At 25.4% G+C, this 21,260-nt stretch overlaps 1 protein-coding gene across 7 annotated transcripts in view; it reads left to right on the top strand.

Annotated features, from left to right (window-relative positions):
- LOC111675089 (anion exchange protein 3) overlaps positions 1–21,260 on the top strand; it is a 59,560-nt gene that overhangs the window by 25,969 nt on the left and 12,331 nt on the right. For 6 of the 7 annotated variants that reach the window (XM_046951973.1, XM_046951975.1, XM_046951970.1 and 3 more), the window contains 2 exons: positions 458–730; positions 20,240–20,387. In XM_046951973.1, the coding sequence (XP_046807929.1) occupies positions 656–730; positions 20,240–20,387 (223 nt within the window). In that variant the 5' untranslated portion in view covers positions 458–655. Of the gene's footprint in view, positions 1–457; positions 731–9,238; positions 9,512–20,239; positions 20,388–21,260 lie in introns of those variants that run through there. The other variant, XM_046951974.1, reaches the window with a different exon arrangement.

Here is a 21,260-nt window from a genome sequence, read left to right as displayed (position 1 = left end):
AAAGAAAACAAAAAATATTTGTGTGATTTTCCTTAAGTATAAACTTCAAGTGAGTGAATGAATTCTACTTGTTGTATGTTTGAATGGGTGTTAATGATGATCACATCACTGTGATGTGATCACAAACCATCATGATGCTTAATTGATCACATATGAAAAGTCGCGTGCTTTTATTAATAACAAACTAGTAATGATCATTGTAGAGATGATGGTAATGATGATGTTTTTTAGTTTTATTTTTTTTTTTGGGTTGCGTGATATAAGTAATGCGTGACTTTAATTGAACAATGAGGCGCAATTTATTTTAAGTCTTTTGTTATTTGTTTTTTAATTTTATTTTTATCTAAAGCGAAAGAAATATTATTTGTATTCATAAATATTCTTATTAATTCTTAATTAATGTTTGTGTACAATTTAATTTATTAATTTTTTTCTTTTGTTTCTTTTCTAATTACAGTTCCTTTTGTATAAGTAACTAATATTAAAAGGATTATATTAATGTCCAGATTTTTCAAAGACGTCTTTAGGAAACTTATGCAAATTATAGGACCATAGGCATAAAAAACCTGGTCCTTAAAATATACATATAAAAGTTTGTGTACTTAAAAGTAAAAACACATACGAGAGAAGTAAGAAGGAGTAATAAAATCTCAAAATGAGTTTTAGCGGCCAAGGATCATCGAATGATAATGTTCGAAAATTATCATTTCTTAGTTTTAATACTAAAAAGGTGAGTAGTATAAATTTTAAATTATTAAATTTTTAAATTTCATAAAGATCGGTCCGTAATAAGCCTCTGTACAACTTGTCTAATAAATTATAGGTTTATAGTCAATAAATAATTTTAAAAATTTAGGTTAACGATACAATTCGACATAAATTAACGATTATTTTGAATAAATTAACCAATTTCCCATATTCTATAGAGTTTTGTCCATAATTGAACCAAGGTCCCATAAAAGGGGCGTATATCATCATTATATCATATCGTATACAAAAACATCCGACAGGATCACTCTATTAAATATACGGTGGGCTTTTTTCTTCTTTAAAGCCAGCCTAAGTTAAACAGATTTTTTATATACTTTCATTTTTATAAAATTGTATTATTTATTCATTAATATTTTTATGTAAGTGGTATGATGAAATTGATATTTTAATAACAGTTAATACAATAAATATATATTGCTTCAGGGAATTTATGATTACTTAATGATTTTGTTAACTTTTTTTGTTGTTTTTCTGGTCGTTGTATTTATTTGTTTTTATTAATTCATAAAATAAGTGGAATAATTACAAAATTGAAGAAAAAAAAAAAAAACAAAATAAACAATTAAATTTTTGTTTAGATTCATGTTAAGATTTGTGACATTGTAATTTGACTCACACTAACTTCAGTTGGAATAATCAACAAAACTTGAATATGAGAAATTTCTTTTATTTTTCATTTCTATATATTGTCATTATTGTTAAATAAATATACCAACAAAATCATTTCTCAAATAGTATAAAAAATATAAAAGTTTTAAAAAATGTCTTTATTGCTCGTTAACTACAATAGCGTCATAACTAAAAATCATCATTCAGCTTAAACGTCATTAAAATATATTTATAAAGTTTGTAACATACAAAAATATTGGTCCTATTACTTTCTGAGTCAATTTATAAAGTTATATTTATATTTATAAAAGTTTTCATATATCATGTTTCTATACCGTACATCACTATAATTAATGTTTGTGCTGATGTTTGTAACATACAAAAATATTGGTCCTATTACTTTCTGAGTCAATTTAGCTATTTCCGTCCGTCTATGTGTCCATATAAACCTTGTGCTCACGTAACAGGTCGCAATTTGCAAGATAATTTTATAAAATCTATATACTTTGTTCGTCCCAAGTGTATTATAAATGATTTAAATCGGTCAATTATTTCACCTTGACTCCATACAAACGTACTTCTCCAATAGCGCTTTTAGGGACATAATTATTAATTAAATGATCTTGATATAAGTAGATATGATACTGCCGGTTTTTGTAATGATCAGTCCTCATTTGATCCTAGACATGTACATGAGCCTCTTCTGAAAATGACTTGAAAGTCCAAATTTACTTGTAACATATGGATTCTGTGCCAAAAGAATGAACTTAGCTAATTTCTTGTAACCTGTTCTTGAGGAGAATGCATCACAGCGGAAAGATCGTTCTGCAAATAGTATTTTGGCGGAGCAGTTGAAGCAAACCTTTTAACAGTTATTGCAACAAGTGGCTGATCGTTTTTATAGTAATGGAATATTAATCTATCATGTTTAGCTCCATTTGCTGGTTGCTATTCGCAAAATGTTTAATGTGATAATATTTGTGTTCCTAATGAATTTTGAATGATCTATTCTTGAGTTTGACCGAAAACTTCATGGTGTAATGCCATCAATTATAATCGTATTTCAAAATTGTTTAACCATATAAGGCGATCTATTATTATATTGTCAAGATTACTATTTCTGATTTGTCCAAACAATCTGAACAATAAGCGATCTTTAGTTGGCTAAGTTTTTCATCATTAATATATTTGAGATACTGTCACAGTTTATATGCTTTCATCCGATAAGATCATTGTAAAACTAAACGAATTATACTTCAGAAAACTAGACATTTACCGTGAAACACAATCCCAAATCTTAAAATATTTTTTGTATCTCAATATATGTTTTTATGCATCCTTAATATATAGTTGACACTTAATAATCCGTGAAAGATATGAGCGAATGTTATAGTGACTTCTGAATCGGAATTAAATGTACGCTCCAATCGAGTATATTTAAAAAATAATTAAGCTACTTCAGTGATAATGACCTATCTATTAACATATCCCGGCTTCAGAACTTAACCCTCTAGGACTTCTCTCATTGCCTTAACTGTTTTAAAAGGATCTCTATATAACTTTTTCTCAGCACAAAGTCTGGTTTGCTTACCACACTATTTTAAACGTACTTAATGAACGGATACTTATAACGTTTTGATTTTAAAAAAGTGTTATCAAGACTATGTTCTATCGATTATTAAGCTTTGTTTATAATTAAATTGAAACTTGGTACATTGTCCTTTAAACTTTTGAAAAGAATAGATGATTTATCCATTTCTAAGTTAGTTATCCTAAAAACTGTATCTTTTTTAATTTATTTATATAGGTCAGTATATATGTATATTAGAGTGATTCAAACTTTTATGAGGGAAAAAATATTTTCAAAGTTATTGCAAATTTCGTATCGTATCTCACAGCACACGAATTTGAAATGTCGTTTTACAATCCAAAGAACAATTCTAAAGGAAGCACGGGTGAAATTCGTAAATTCGTTTATTTGGAGCACTCTAATGTATATATTTGTGCCTAAATAGGTATAATTTACAAAAGGCGTTAATAACAGAATCAACTAGTATTCATTATTTACATATTTCTTAAATTTCCTACAATACTGCTACAACGATAACATTTCTATTATTTTGACACAATCAACAAAAGTTAGAGACAATTTCCTTAACAGTTTTTTAATCATTATAAGCACCACTGTATATAACATTTTAGAAAAACTTACATCCCAAACATACAAAGTGTAACGATTTTTTTTTGGGCGTTTAATAATATTTACGGAAATTTATCATTATTTATTTAGGTTAAAAAATATTTTTGGTTCTTTTTATGATAACATCAATTATGAAAGAGGTATATACATATTTAATTTATTTAATTCTACTAAAAGTCAGAACAGGCATAATTTGATTATGAAACTTCAAAAATGACATATGACATATTCAAGGCTATTTGTATAAAAATACATACATATTAGATACATTTAAGGAACACACAAATTTGGCAAAGTCAAATCTAATGTATTTATTTTATAAGCTGTATAAAATTGTGGTTTACACTGAATGAGTTTAAAGGGTTTTCCTTAATAAATAAAAAATAAATAAATATTTGATTAAAAAAGTTTTTTTTTAAAACTACTTTCGCTTGACAAAGCTTTACTAATCTCATATTAAATTACATTAGTTTTATTCAAATTCCTAAAATTACTATTATAGGAATACCCTATATTTGTATCTATCTTCACATACACTATTCAAACAAATACTTAAATTAAATACACAAAGTGTTAAGAACAAAAATAACATAAAATAAAATAAAATCAATAACCATGGTCAAGGTTGCCAGTTACATTTTACATTTTTCTAGTCTAATGTGAACGACCAACTGATGACAGACAAAGATTATTTTACACCTTCTAACAAATTTGTATTTATTATCGATTTAAATCTTCATTAATGTCTATTGATTACAACACTTAATGTTTGTATTTTCTTTTTATTTTAATAAAATGGCAAACATTGGACATTCATATGTTTGTATTGTATAGATGTTAATGAAAATGTAGCAGTTGAAGACAGTTAATCTGGATTTACGATTTCCTGTTATAGTTGTAAAGGCAAATGAATTTGTATAGATATCATTAAGGTTTGTGTTTGACAGACACGGAAGTTACACTATGGGGCTACGCTCAAATTTGAACAGAATAGATTTCGATAAATTAAACTTTTTTGGAATTAATATTTCTTTATTAACTCCCATATACATTGTACAGTAGGATAGTAGTAAAATGAAAATAAATCTTTAAATGAGAGAAAGTATTGAAGAGTTTAGATTTTGAACTAAAACCTCATGAATCCACCTAAGGAAGGACAAGAGATTGCTCGCAAAGTAGAACACCTGCAAATTAATAAAAACGATCTTAACTTCTTATTATAATATGAAGTTCTTTAAAAATAATACATTTAACATGACATCTAAATAACTAGCTTTTGTAGAATTGATGTTTTATGACTTCCAAGGAAATGGTTAAAATGATATGCTTTCAAAATTGAAGATGTATTTCTTCCCACTGTTTACCCAACTGGCTAGACCATAATTTATTTAGCTGAAAATTAGTTTAAAAATTCATTTCATAAATTTATAATACCTTTAACAAGGAAGTTAATTTTTTTTATTAAATTTTAATTGAATCCTTTTTTGCATGTTCATATTCAAACAAAAATACACAGCAACACAAACACATACACACCCCACATGAGTTACATTTGGCCTTGGTTGGCCTTGACCGTGTGTATGTGCAGAGCTAGATATACTATAAAATAGAAGAGAATATACATATTGCCCCAGTACACACCTACATAGCAGACTGTGATGTATTTTTAAAATAAAATGTTATTACAAAAACTCTTATACTGTTATAACATTAACGTAAAAGCTGTATAAAAGTCTTTAAAAGCTTTCTGTTAAGTTTATTTTCATAACAGAATAATTTTTAGCTTTTTTTTTTATTATTTTTTAGTATTTTTTCCCAGCCTCTTGTCTATTTTATTTAATTTAGTATAAAAAACACGTGCAAATACATACACATATTGTAAAAAGCCAGCCATAAGGAAGTTTGTTGTTTTTTCCTCTTGACGTTATACTCACAGCAAAAGGAAATACCTGCGATTGTATATACATATGTAAGTTACTTTGTGTATTGTCCTTTACCAGTCAGATCTTTAACACATATATATTTTTGTTAAATAAAATTATGAGTGTTTGTGCGTGTTGTTAACCCAACATTAAAGTAAGGTTGGTAAGGTTTTCATCTCAAAGCAAAACTCTTTGGGTTCAAAACAGGATGATGATGCTGCTGATGTTGCTGTTGTTAATGTTTATGTGTGGCCTTGTATTGAGTTTTATTATAGCTGTAAATGTAGTTGGGTTAAATTTTTAAGTATTTTTAATAATAATAAAATATCAATTAAACTTGTTGAAAACCCTAAAATTGTTAGGGCAACTCAATGGAAAATTCTCACCCTCTCTGTATTGTTAATGTATTTTTAAGAACATCTTTCATGGTTAAATAAATATTACTATGTTTTCCCTTAATTGTTTTCTCATACTAAAGTATGATAAAGGGAACAACTTTTACACATTAACATAACAACTAAACTCTGTACAAAAGTGAATTATCAGTGTGGAGGTAGAGTAATTGTTTAAGTATTTTGTTCGCATTGATGTCAACTTAAAATGGAAGTGTGTCAAGACTTAAAGTGTTTTAACATAAAATTTAATAAAAATTTAGATAACAAAGGAGAGCTAACCCTTAATTTTTCTCCTTATACTTATAGTATTCAAATTATACTACTTCTTGAAGCAATTGTTTGTGAATTGTGCTGCATAGAATAATAATATGGAAACCAGAGAAATAATGAAGTCAGGATATTATCTTTACTTCCCATAGACAACTGTATTTAATTATAATATAATGTATGTATGTCATAATATACAATGTCATAATTTACATGGACCTTGTGACATACTAAATATGTTCTATAGGGGAGGAGCTAGAGGGTTTAAAATTTTCTCAAATATTTCGTGTTTGTGCAATATCGCAATTTCCTACTAGTGATTATAAATCTTGATATCCGTACTGTATGATAAAAAGATTATTTACAATCTTTTCGAAAAAGACCTCAAAAATGTTGTAATTTTGAACTTATCGCGAGAAAAATAATTATAAAATGTTTCTTATGAAAAACGACTTTTAATTCATTATAATATTAATATTAAAAAAAATCTACTTACCATGCTTGCATACAAATTACTACTTAAATAAGTACTTACAAATAAGGAATAAAAAAAGCTTTTTTAATTCTATAAAATTTGCAAAATACTTACTCATCTGTTAATCTGTCATTATTAGAGTACTTAAAAGTAATACACGTGATATGTTGGATTCATTGAAAAGTAAGTGGTTATGTAAGTACAAGTCATTATGGAGATTTTTTCTGAGACTTTATAATATTATTAGATGTAATCGAAAATCAATCTAATTTTATTGTTTTAAATCAATTAAATATCAATTCCTCTGTCCTTAGGTATTTATCTACAAAATTTTTTGAGGATTGTACTAAAACTGACCCCTATAAGGATCCTTTCAGAAAATCTTTTAGATACTATTAAAAATACCAATAAATGTTATTAAAATCCACAAGTGTTATAGGAAACAAAAATTTTCAAAAAAAAATTTAAAAAGAATCGATATCAGAAAATGAATAAAAAAATCTTTTAAAATAATAAATAATCCAAAAATTTTCAACATTTTCTCAATTTAAGCTTATTTTTTTATTGACAAATTAGTATTTGAAGAAAAGTTTGAAGTTTTTGTTTTAATTAATTTAAAACTTACGCCCTTGAAAATTTGTGTTTTTTAAAACCTAAAAAGACGTATGTTACATTGAAAAATAGTAAGTAAGAAAAAAGCTTTAGAAGAACAGTGTCATTTTTCTATTATTTAATGCCAACTTATAACATTTTATAATTTCAAAGATAAAAACTCAAAAGAATTTTAGGGTATTTTTAGAACATAATATTTTAGAATTTTGAATATAACCCTACACCACTTTAGTAGGGAGGGTATATTGGGTTTGTGCTGATGTTTGTAACATACAAAAATATTCGTCCTATACCCACCTTAAAGTATCCCAATCGGCTTAGAATCATTTTCTGAGTCGATTAAGCTATGTCCGTCCGTCCGTCCGTCTGGCTGTCTATGTAAAACTTGTGCGCAAGGTACAGGCCGCAATTTTCAAGATAATTGGATAAAATGCATATTCAGTTTACCAAATATTGACCTCAGAACAAAAAATAAATGATAAATATTATCTTAAAGTTAACTAAATTTTAATTTTTCAAATGGAAAATCCATGTTGTGCTTACATTAATGTACTTGCACATGTATGTCATACATATTTAAATTTACCACTGGAGCGTATGATTAATATTTAACTTTTATAACAATCATACAATAATATTTAAAAAAAAGTTTAGTGTTCATGAAATAAAATTAAGATGTTTTTTTGTGTGTGTCCATGGCTCAAAAGAATTATAATTATTATTTGAATTTAATACTTGTTTTTACTGAGAATTCAAAAGTATTTATTAATATATTTTAAATTTATTATAGTTTAAAATTTTAAGTAGGTAGTTACTAAACTAATAATCATAAGCCCTTCATCAGCGATGAAAATATGTATATATTTTTAATTGTTTTACGCTTCGCTGCAAACGCAAAATATTTCGTCAAATGCAATTTTTTAACGGCAACAACAAATCAGCTACAGGTTGAAAGTTCATGAGCATTTTATTTATTTACGTCACTATTTTAAAACAAATATAGAAAACTGAGTTAAATTTACGCATACATAAATGAAAACTATACTGTGTGGACCTACATTTCTACAATTGCACACACATACACATAAGCACATAAAGATGACATGTTAAGATTATGTATATGAGCGTTTTAACGTAAATGATGATAAACGGAAAAAATATCCTTGAATATTTTCCTAAGCGGCTTATTTAACAGCTGTAATTAAAGAGTATGCGTAGTAGAGACATATTTTTTTATAATTTTTACTCTGTTAAATTGTAACAGTAGTGGGAAAATAGCGGAAGTGGAAAAATACCACACACTAAAAAAATAAGAAAAACACATTTAATTGGTATTTAAATAGACCAACTAATTATAAGAGAAAGTGGCTGGTGTTGTGAAGAGCTGCTTTTACATAGACATGTGCTAAGAGGGATTGTCTATTTGTCTGTTTGTTTGTCTGTCACTATAAAATGCCAAGTAAATAAATAAGCGCCAAAATGTCTAATAACCTAAACACTAATACATATCAACAGGAAATGTTTTTATATGTTTTAAGATAACAGCAAAAGAGTAAAACTATAGAAATGAAAAAATAAGACTGAGAATATGTTATTTAGACAAATGTATGTACATATATATTAACATGACTAAAAGCGAAAGTATCAATTGTATAAGTGATGTTTACATACCTTTATGTTGTAGTTATCTACCAGTTATTCAAAGCGAAAAGTACTTAAAATATATTAACGCACCTAAAAATATACTTTATATTTTTGTTTAAATTATTTCCAAGCTAAAAGGCCAAATTTTTGATTTTGTCATGAACAATTACAGAGTGAAGCTGGAAAAGTTTTCAAATTTATATAAAATAAATGAAAATAACAAAAATTTGAAGTGATTTTTAAATTTTAAACTATAAACTTGAGATAAATAAAAAAAAAAAATAACCAAGGTCATTAATATAATATTTAATATGGAAATCTGAAAAAGTAAAATATATACAAACACAGTCACCTATATTTTTAATAAAGAAAAAAAGCATATACATATTTACACACAACTGAACAAGTGGATATTGATGTGAATTTCTTTTTGTTGGTTTCAACAATAGCAGAAGGACAATAGATTGCAAACAGCAAAAGACCTTGATTTTTTTTTTTCTAAAAAAAAACAACAAGTAACAGATAATTATAACTAGATATTGTTCATTGTTATTTTAAAGAATTCTTAAATAATTATTTAAAAAAAAGTTATGCTTAGTGCTGTTAAATTGTAATTGTAAGTACAAGATTTAATTTAAATATAATTTTCTTATATATATTTTTTTTAATTATACTAAATACTTAATTTAGTTATAGTATGTCAATCATTTTGGTATAAATGTATAGTATATTTAATGTCTGTATACAGATTTTCTTCATCTATATATAATTTAAGCAATATTTTCACATATCTTATTTTTTTAACACCAGATGTGATTTTTTTTTATTAACTTGCTGTGTTTTTAAAGACAGGCAATAAACAAGACACAAGAAATTATTTTACACGTAAAAAATAATATGGTTTTTTTATGAACTGATTACGTTGCTGTTGTTGCTTCTTTTGGTTAAAAAATAATCAGCTATAAATTTGTTGAAAAATAAAAAAATTCAAGCAGAACCAACAAATGATGCCCTATAAACATAATATAAATTAAGTACTTACAAAAGAGCTACATTATCACTACTTCGAAAGTAGCAATATGTATGACATATATCTCTATAAGTAATCACTTTCAATACTTTGAAATAAAATGCACATCAAAATCATTGACAGATCTATAATCAAAAATAATATTATTAAAGATCTTCGTAACTGAAGCATTCATTAATAACTACAATTAAAGTAATCATAATTATAAATAATGATAGGAATTGGAAAACTTTAAGTATATCCAATTCGAATTACATGTAATTATAATCGAAAATACTATAACAATTAATCTAGTTGTAATTAATATCTTAACTACAATTACATCAACTGTAATTAATATTATAATTACAATTGCTTTAATTGTAATAAACAAAATATTGAATTAAAATTATTTTTGTGAATGTTGATGTAGTGAATGGGAATCACGAAAAAAGGCTTCCCTCATACGACCAGCCGGTGTAAACGCAAACTCTTTGACTTAATTCATAACTTTATCAAATGCCACCGTGGTTGAGTTCGTTACGTTGGATTCAATTTTCGTAGAATCGGATAAACACTTCATCCATCTTCTTTGGATTTTTGACATAGACTGGATGTATTCATAGTAACGTGATGTTCGCTATTGTGGACGAAAAAATATGGCTCAACGACGCCGCCGGCATGCAAATCACATTAAACAATTCATTTTATTCCTATTCATGCTTCAATCGGTTAGTTAAAAAGACGAACTTTCGAAAGATCTTCTCATGATTTTCGCTAAGAATTTTACTGCCAATCTATTGGTTAAAGTAGGAAGAATGTTGTGTGCTTTTATTGATGGTTTAGAACACGAATATCCGATTCGAACTAGAAATTAAATAGAATAAGAATCAATTAAAAATGATCTTGACGAAGAATACAAAACAATTTGCAAAACTACCAAGAAATCAAAACAAGTTCGTGATCATTTCACGTAATATATTATCTTTCTTCACTTTTTTCATTCACCTGTTGTAAAATTTGTTGATGGAATTTTGTAAACATTGAATAGCTGTTCCATGCAAAATCAACCATTGTGGATAAATTGTTCACAACAAGTTCGCGATATCAATTTTCCCTTCGAGGGAAATGAAAATTTCAATTTGGCTATAGGGGTGATTATAATCAAATATAGTTGCAATATTTTATTATTTATCATAACACTGTTATAAGTTATTATATTATGATCACCAAAATTATCATAATATGATCCAAATATTACAAAATCAATTGAATTACAAAAACAATAGTTAACACAATTTGCATATACTTCTAGATATAAACTGAAATAGTTATACATTTAATGTTATAAACCAAATGAGAATTATATCAACTTATTTTATTGTCGTGTAAACTATCACACATAAAAATACAGTTATAAATCCTAATAAAGCGTAATATTTTAACATGAGACAAGTATGAATGTATAGTCGAAAATTGCCGACTACATAATACCCTACACCAGTCAGTATGTTAAAAAAGTGGATAATTTTAAAAAATAAAGCATTTTATTTGTTCTTTGGAATATTTTTACGTATAGGAGAGTAAGGGCTCATAGGAGAGTAAGGGTAAATACGGGCCTATCCTTATAAATTTTGGTAGAGGAAGTTACGTCTACTTCAAAATTATTTATGTTGATTTTAATTGATTTATTATTGGAAATTATAAGTGATTTATTATTAGAAATTATAAAACTAAGTTTTGCAGATTATTGTTGAAATAATATATCATTTAATGGGGGCTAGGTGAAATAATGGACCATTTTCAATAGTGTTTGTCCTTGAACCAAGAAAAAAGTATGTGCCAAATTTCATCAAAGTATCTTGAAATTTGCGATCTGTAGCGTGCGCACAATGTTTACATGGACACACAGACAGACAGACGGACGGACAGCCGATTGGTATACTTTAAGGTGGGTCTAGAACCAACATTTTTGGGTGTAACAAACATCAGCACACACGCATAATACCCTCCCCACTATAGTGGTGTTGGGTATAAACACTAAGCTACTTATTGCAATTCTTGTTTGGGAGTTTTAGCCTTATCAGCTAGTTTTAATCAATGTGGAATATTTTCTCTTAAATTCATGGTAACGATTGCTTTAAGCATTAATTTAAAGAAACATAACATATGTCCATGCTAAAATTTACTTTAAATTTATTACACTCACTTTTTATTGTTATACCAATCCTTGGTCATCCTTAAAATGGACCAATTTGTTGCTCTAACAAACCACCATTACCTCAGCTAATAAATTTCTACTTAGCTTAAGGTAAAATGTATTCTTTGTAAAAATTAAATATGTATTTTATTTATTTTCTCTTGAGTAGGGATAAAAGCCAACAAGCATATAAGACATTTCTTCACGCAAAATATATACTTTTGGGAATTCAATAATACACAAATGATAAACAAACATTTATTAAATATATAAAAATATTTCTCTCTGGTCCTTAAATATATATTATTATTAATTTTAATTATTTATAATGGAATTGTCAAGATAATAACAAAAATGTTATTGTGGTATGGTGTAGATGAAATTTTTGTTATTTGTCCTTTAAGATTTTTAAGATAATTAGAAGGTATTCTTTTGAAAACAAATTTTACACATTTCATGAAACACCTATGGATAAGAGGTATTAAAAGAACTCAACATAAGGCATTTGTTATGCTTGTGTAAGAAAATATAAACCTAAAAAAATAGCTTTCTAGAGAAATATATACTTCGGCAAAGCAGAGGTTAATATCGCAATAGATGTAAAACGAATCTTTCTTAAAGCCAATTTTTTTTTTGGAAATTGATTTTTATGATTGCTTTTTACAAGCTCGCTAACAATTGAAGAAAATATATGCTCAAGCTACGGCGTTTTAAAATACCCCCTTCTAAAATCCTCTTAACAAGAAGGGAAAATACCTAAAAATAAAATTTCAATCATTGCTTTATTACATTCACATATTGTAAAATATTTTTAGAAATAAAAGACTAAGGTGAAATTCTTTATATTATTGAAATCTTTCACATGTTTTTTTGATAAAATATGTATTTATAGGATTTTTAAAAATATTTCAATCAAATTCAAATTTTATAATAATCATTGGACCCTTTTCATATTTTAAGATAAAGTTTACCTAATATTAATATATTTTACTTTAATCTCTACAAATATACCCAGGTAACTAATGACTTGCAATTGTAACCACTTAGGGTAGAAGGAAAACTATATACCACTCTTTTTGAGTCATTCTGGAGTTAAATCACAATACATATTCTCAAAAATGTTTTCTTGATTCGTATACTTAAATATATTGAGACTTTAGTTGTAGCCGTTTCAATATTTCCTACGTCATCTTAATGTACATATCCCAGAGATTCCTTGTATTTGCCGCATGTGCCCCATGGGCAGTTTAATTTATTTTCCGTTAATTTAATTAATTTAATTAATTTTCCGTGCTTCAAATTGTTATATCGAAAACGAATATATTTTTTTCCTTTTCAAAAACTAAAAAAGTTAGCACAAAAAATTCACGCAGTGAAATATTTTTTCAGCCCTTTGACAAACAGTTTATCAAGTCTGCCTATCATCATATGAAAAATTAATCTTTAAAACTTTCAGGAATGATAGATAATTAAAAACAAAATTTGATTATGTGATAAAATCGATTACTTGGTTTTATAGTTAATCGGGTTTTGTAAATGTGCCCTAATGGCGAGTGATCCTCCTTCTACCCTACTTATTAACATACGTTCCAATGACTACTACATATAATTCTGATTACTTAGAAGTACTTAAATAACGTCTTATTAATAATATGTTATATTAATACATTCTAATTCATTAGTCAGTTTCATGATAATGACATAAAAGCTGTATACGTTTTTTGCACACATTTTACATTCGCTGAGTTTTCTTCATTACTTGTAAGCGATTGTGGTAATTACTTGCCTCCATTTACATCACAATGTTCAAATAATGAATTAAATTCTATTGTCTAAGTTATTTTTATACATTTAACCCCTTATCTGGCAATGAAAGTTTTTGTTGGGTATGTACATTTATTAGTATTCATATTTTGTTGTCTTAAGTGGATAATGTGTTAACTCCAATATTGTAAACTTTAGAGAATGTAATGCTTTAAATCTATTTTATTGTTTGCAACATATTGTAAAATAAGCCGTACACCTGTAAGAGCCATTTTCCTCTGTCTTTTAGAACATTATCTTTTTAGTTTTCATGACATTTAAAATTACCAAACCGGTCTACATTTGACCCATGTCCTTTTCAAAAGCGATTTTAAAATGTCCTTTTCAAAAGCGATTCAAAATTTTGCTGTGATTGATGTCATAAACTGTTATTATCATAAATATGACTGACATCGGGCAAAAATTGACCAGTATCTTTATATAACGTGTTTATTTAAAACTTTTTATTAAAAGCTGATTTAGAACTTTTGGCTTATAAACCAATGATATGTTTTCTTACCTCTACAAGGATTTTTTAATTTTAAATCCTCAATACTATTATCTTAGGTAAACATTTGGATTTGTATTTACTATAGACTTATTTATTTAATGTGCATATTTTAAAGACATATGTGTGTATGTATTTATGTATGTATTTGTTTTATTATGCCCTGAAATCAAAGAAATTTTATGAATCTTACACAAAAAGGAAATCTAAACGCATGATTTAGCAAATATAAAAAAATATTGAACTTTTTTATGTTGGCAATACATCGATATAACAAATTAAATAAAATATTTTTAAAATATAATAATAAACATTGAATTTTAAGCAGGACATTTTTTTCTTAGTTTTGTAATTTAAAATATACAACTTAATTTACTACAAAAAGAAACTGTTTCTGAATAAGAAAATATATTAGTTTTTTTCTGGAATAAAACTCGTAAAGACCATTGACCATTAGTTATTTAATAACTTCTACTGAACTTGATAATATTTATGGGTTCAATTACTTTTTCAATGTTCATTCGTTGATGTACATATATGTATAATTGCATATACATTAGGTTGGCACTTTCATAAAAGAACCAAATAAATAAAATACTAAACAAATTTAATTTCTTTAATGAGACGAAAAACAAAGAATTATTTTTTTAAGAATTTAGAGTATTTTTTTATTTAAAATAAATTACAATATTTAAAAAAGCGCCAGTTTAATATGCGTGTAGGTGAAGTATAAGCCTTAGCAAATAATCGTAATTACCTGCATGCGTCGTACATACATTTATAAACACTTTATTATCAGACAGTTCCACAAAACAAAAGTAAGAAAGAGAGATATGTACGTAAATTCGAAAAGGTCCTTCAGAATAAAGTAAGTTGTTTGTTGATACTTATAGAAAACGTGAGCAATCTTAAGTATGTCTTTAAGGTGTAACCATGACATTCGATTTTGTTATTAATAAATAAAAAAATATTTCTTTTGTATTTATAGCGAACTTTAAAAATTATAAAAGATGGACATAAGTTTTGAATACATATAGGGTGGGGTGAGCAAAACATGGGAGAGTCTGGAATATTTAAGTTATTTTTATAATTTAGAAACATATTTTTACTAGAATTAAATTGTTTTCTTTAAAATTTACTGTTAACAGAAAAATATATAAAAAATATTTTACTAAGAGAAAATTTTCAATAAATTTTCTATTTATAGAAAATTTTGATGATTTTTGTCTTTTAGAAAAATTTTATAAATAATTTTTTTTCTAAAAAATTGTCGATTAATTTTTTGTTTATAATTGCCGATACATTTTCTGTTGTACAGAAAATTATCTTTTTTGATCATTTTGTTTTTATGGAAAATGTTTAATAAAATTTTTCTATATAGAAAATTTTTGATAAATATTTTCTTTATATAAATTTTCTTATAAATATTCTCTTCTTTCGATAAATATTCGATACTATTTACTTCATAGACATTTTTCGATAATAATTCTCTTTTTTTCGATAAATATTTGATATATTTACAATTTTCTATAAATATTCTTTTCATAAAAAAATTTTTCGATCAATTTTCTCTTCATAGAAAATATTCTATAAATTTCGATTTTATTAAAAATTCATTCTACCTTCATAGACAATTGTTTATAAATTTTCTCTTCATAGAAGATTGTTGATAAATTTTATCTTTATAGCTGAACTTCGATAATTTGTTTCTTTATAGAATATTTTGGAAAAAAATTTTACATAAATATTTACTTTATAAAAAATTTTGATTGATTTTTTCTTTTTAGAAAATTTTTGATAAATTTTCTTTTCATATAAAATTTTTGAAATATTTTCTCCTTATAGAAAATATTCGATAAATTTATTTTTAAAGAAAATATTTGAGAAATTTACTTTATACAGAAAATATTCGGTAACTTTTTTATAAAACATTGTCGATAAATTTTTTTTTTATATAAAATTTTTGACACATTTTTTATATTAAATTTTCCATAAATTTTCTCTTTATAGTAAATTGTGAATTTATTTTCTATTAAATAAAAATTTTAATAAATTGTGTCTTTGTAGAAAAATTTCGATAAATTTTATCTTCTTGATAAATATTCTCTTAGAAAATCTCCGATAAATTTTCTCGTTATAGAAAATCTTTTAAATAAATCTGGTTTCTATATAGAAATTATTTTATAAAATATCTTTTTAAATCATATTTTTGATATATTTTCTCTTTGTAGAAATTTTTCGATAATATTATTATATTTAAAGATTTTTCGATAAACATAATTCTTAAAGGAAAATTTGGATAAGTTTTATATTTAGAAAAACTTTTTATTATAATTTCGATTTAAAGAATTTTCGAAAAAATATTTTCTTTGAAATTGAGTGAGCTCATAGTTATTGTGTGTTGATTGATGATAGCATTATATATATATATATATATATATATATTTATTTTAGTTAATCTATTTTGTGAGTAAACTATTCGACTAATTTATTTAACTTTAGTTAATAACAATAGCTAATATCACCTTTAATTAACCATCACCTTTTTAAATATCCAAAATAAAATAATACAATTAATTGTTTTACTAACAAATGAATATGCATACATAATTAATACATTTTATCCAATAAGAAATGTTAATAATATATCAACATTAGCCGTTTAATATCCATTGTCCTTGGCTTTTTAAAACACATGTATTTCCAAATTACCTAGTTCTTTAGTTTTTTTTATTCTGATGTTCTTCTGAGATCTTCGATTATTTGTTTTATCGACAACATTTATCACACAGACATTCTGTTAATGAATAGAGCCAAGTTTCTACTTAATGTTTGGAATGTGTACCTAATTACTTCATTACTATTAATGAGTTGCTACTGCAGTCAAGTTGACCTTTAAAGGGGAGTCAGGTTTTCTTTTTCTTTTATTTCAGTTGCTTAATTTATTTGCATTACGTTTTATTTATACAAAAAGAGTTTCTCTTTTTGGTCACTTAAATGACAGTAATTACATAGAGATTATGTGGTTAGAAGGGGTTAATGGGATGTGATTTCCAGTGATTAACTTGTATTAAGTATTTTGTTGCTTATTTTATGTTAAATGTTATGTGCTTGTTGAATAATCCAATTCATCCAAAAGTAGAAAAATTTTATATAATATCATTCTTTAAAGAACAATTTTTATATTTTTTTCTATAGAAAATTATATCTTTTTTATAAAAAAACATTTTTGATTTTTTCTTTAAACTTTTCATTTCAAATTTATATTTTATTGTAAAAAATTTCCAAAAAAATGTTAATGGGGGTAAACATTTTGTTTTATAAAACATTTAATTTCCATACGATATAAGATTTATAAATCGTTTATAAAATAAAATAATGTTTATGAATAATACCTTTAATGTACAGTAAATATTCTATCTAAAAATATAATTTTAGTTTTTTCTTGTTCTATGAAGTTTATTGCTAGCTGAAAAAAAAAAAAATTACAAAATCTTGTAACAACTCATAAAACAACTGTCATCAAATTAAGTTTTACTTTACAAATCATTAAATTTTGTTGTTGTTTATTTTTACACATTGATTCTGTTTTTATATATGTATGTAAGCATAGTTATGTAATTTCACTCATCTTCGTTCCTTCTCCTCCTCCTTTTTTAACAAGTTTGTTAAAAAAGTTTTTTGATCAATCATTAGCAATAGAATTTCTCTGTATGTTAAAAAGGACCTTGAAAGAATTTCACTACTATTTTTTCCTCATTTGTTTGATTGTTTATTTTCATTTTATGTAAAATTTTTATAATATTTAAGCCTAAAAGTACTTACCGCGCTTCATCATGAGTGTGTATGGATAAAACCTAGATAAGAAAATTAGATAGATAGTTAATGTCATGTTTTATATATACAAACAAAATAAAAAAGTTTGTAGTTTACTGTGGTACTTGTGAAACTAACTAAAATTAGAAACTTATAAACGTACATATATATGTATATATGTACATATATATATGTACGATCATAGGGAGAAGTGCTGAAAATGCTATATACATACCTACGTAATAACCACAATAGGGTAATAACCAAAATTAGGCCTTACATTGTTGCCTTTATTGTTTTATTTACAAAACCATTTAATAATTTTATGTTAATAATGTATTTTATTTTCCGTGGAATTTTTATAACCCTAATGTTATTAATTACACAGTCGTTGAGGGGGTTATATACTACATTTCTTTATTTTTCGATACAGTAATTAAATATAGCTGAATTGCTATTAAAATTAGGAACAACTTTGTAATTATAGACATTTGCATATGCATACTTGTTAAAATTAAATATTATTTTGATTATCGTTTGATAAGGCTTATCATAATTCGAATAATCATAATTATAGTTTTATGTTAATGTCTGACAAGCTTTTAATACTTTATATCGACTTGGTTATTTTATTCAAAGTATAGTTCTAGTTCAATTATATTTTAGTTCTAATTCAGTTCTAGTTCAGCTCTAGTTTAGTTCTAGTTAAGTTCTAGTTCAGTTCTAGTTCAGTTCTAGTTCAGTTCTAGTTCAGTTCTACTTCAGTTCTAGTTCAGTTCTAGTTCAGTTCTAGTTCAGTTCTAGTTCAGTTCTAGTTCAGTTCTAGTTCAGTTCTAGTTCAGTTCTAGTTCAGTTCTAGTTCAGTTCTAGTTCACTTCTAGTTCAGTTCAGAATAATATAAAAGAAAGAAGTAAAATTTGTATATGACAATTGATTTCTGGAAAAACTGTTACTGTAATAGTATTACGAAAAATCTCTGAAAATGTATTATTTGATAATGACGAAAAGTTTATACTTGTCCAATTCAATTGTTCGTTTTCATGACTCATCATTATTATTATTATTACAAATTCGGACAAATAATATTTATTCTATGTTTGTAAAAGTGATAATAAAAAGGCATTCGAAATTATAAAAATTCTCTTTGTAAGAAAAAATGCTTTTCTTGATTGATTTATAATCCGAATTTACTTACATGTCTTTGCCTTTTGTCATTACAAAAAAGTTCGTTGTTCATTTTAATAATCGAACAAAAATGTACATATTGACTTTGTAAATTACTTTCATGTACATATTCTGTTAAGATTGATAGGTAAAAATAAACTGTTTACATAAGTGGTAGTAATTATAAGTAAAAATATATTTAAAATGGTTACAAAGGAAATTACATATATTTTAAATCCGATATTTTTAATACACTTGCTTTGGAATTCAAAACGGTATGTAATTCTGTATTGGTAATCAATATCAATACAGTAGAATTTGGTTAAAGTGTTAAATTTAATCTCTAACTTTTTCCTTCAAAAATAACAAATACCTCACTTATGTATATTTTTATTTCATATTAAATGAAAAACTTGGATTATTATGAATTTTATTATAACTTCAAAACTTTTTAGGCGCCAATATATTTGCTTGTAAAAAGTCAAATAATTAAATAAAAGAAAAACTTATCGAAAGATTAATAAACCATAAATACGAAGAATAAAAAAATCAATTTAAGTGTTTAAAAATATAATTTTTCTTGTCTTGTATATAAAATGACTAGAACAGCTGCTACTAAGTATTAAATTTAACGCCATTTACCTGTAATATTTACCCATAAATTCACTCTCATTGTATTTGTGTCAATGAACTGAAATTTGTATGAAAGGACACTTTATTCAGGGAATATTTGTTTTATTTGAAAATTAATTGTTTAAGACATATATTTAGAAAATACACTTAAAGAATTTTTTAGTATCGATATATTTTTTTATAATATTATTCAAAATTTCTTTAATTTCAGTCTGGTGGAAATGAAGATCCTCATGAAGTTCTCTTGGACTCGGAAATGGAAAAAGTTTTCGCTGGTCCAAGTTCATTAAAGGAAAAATTTGATGTGACCACTTTCCAAGATACGGTAAATCCAATTGGATCTTATAAACCTAAAAATGGTAAGTAAACGATTTTAAACAAGATTTAGATAATATAATGTTTTTGAATTATATTTCTTAAAACAAAACTAAACAGATTATTTAAAATTTACAAAATGAGTAATAGGGATTATACTACTTTATTACTTCGTAAGTATTCTATACCATGAGAAATAGAGTCTAGTAATCATCATAGAGAACATGAAGTATATCATAAAGAAATACTAGAATAAAAAGTTTTTTTTAGTAAGTTTTTCATATTTATTAAAAGTTTATTTTAAAAAAAATCAGTGAAGGTCAAACTGTAATGTGCTTTTAAAACGGGACACATTATGTACCAAATTTAAGATTTCAATATATTCATAGAATATATATGCACATAATCCACTCTAGACTTAAAATCTAAAGCACATAAATCTCATCATAAAACTAAACTCAATATTAATGAAAATATATTTATCTCAAAAACTGGAATGTTTTCTGCAGACATCTTAAAACATCGTCCCTAAGAAAATGTTGTCAAGTATTCGCATTTCATATAGTCTGATCTATAGCGTTTCTAAAGATCTATAGAAAAAACTATTGAATGATCTACAGACGTACCTGTAGTCTTAACGACAGTCTGGTAAAAAGTCTCAAGTACAGTATACTTACTATTATCTTAACTATACAATTACCAATATTTTCATCTACATATACATATAAATATAGATTTATCTTAGTCTCATTTATATAGCCTATAGTCTTCGCTATATACTGATCTATATCATCATATATAGTCTGGTATAACTATAAATGTATGTTTTACAATGTAACACATGAATCAATTATTTAGCTATGGATTGATAGAGTTTTACAAGGAGTTGAGGGTGGATTGATCATTAGATTGATATA

Source organism: Lucilia cuprina, chromosome 5 (genome assembly GCF_022045245.1).
Source record: "Lucilia cuprina isolate Lc7/37 chromosome 5, ASM2204524v1, whole genome shotgun sequence".
Taxonomy (NCBI): domain Eukaryota; kingdom Metazoa; phylum Arthropoda; class Insecta; order Diptera; family Calliphoridae; genus Lucilia; species Lucilia cuprina.
The sequence above is the reverse complement of the archived record's forward strand: the minus strand, read 5'-3'. Positions and strand labels throughout refer to the sequence as shown.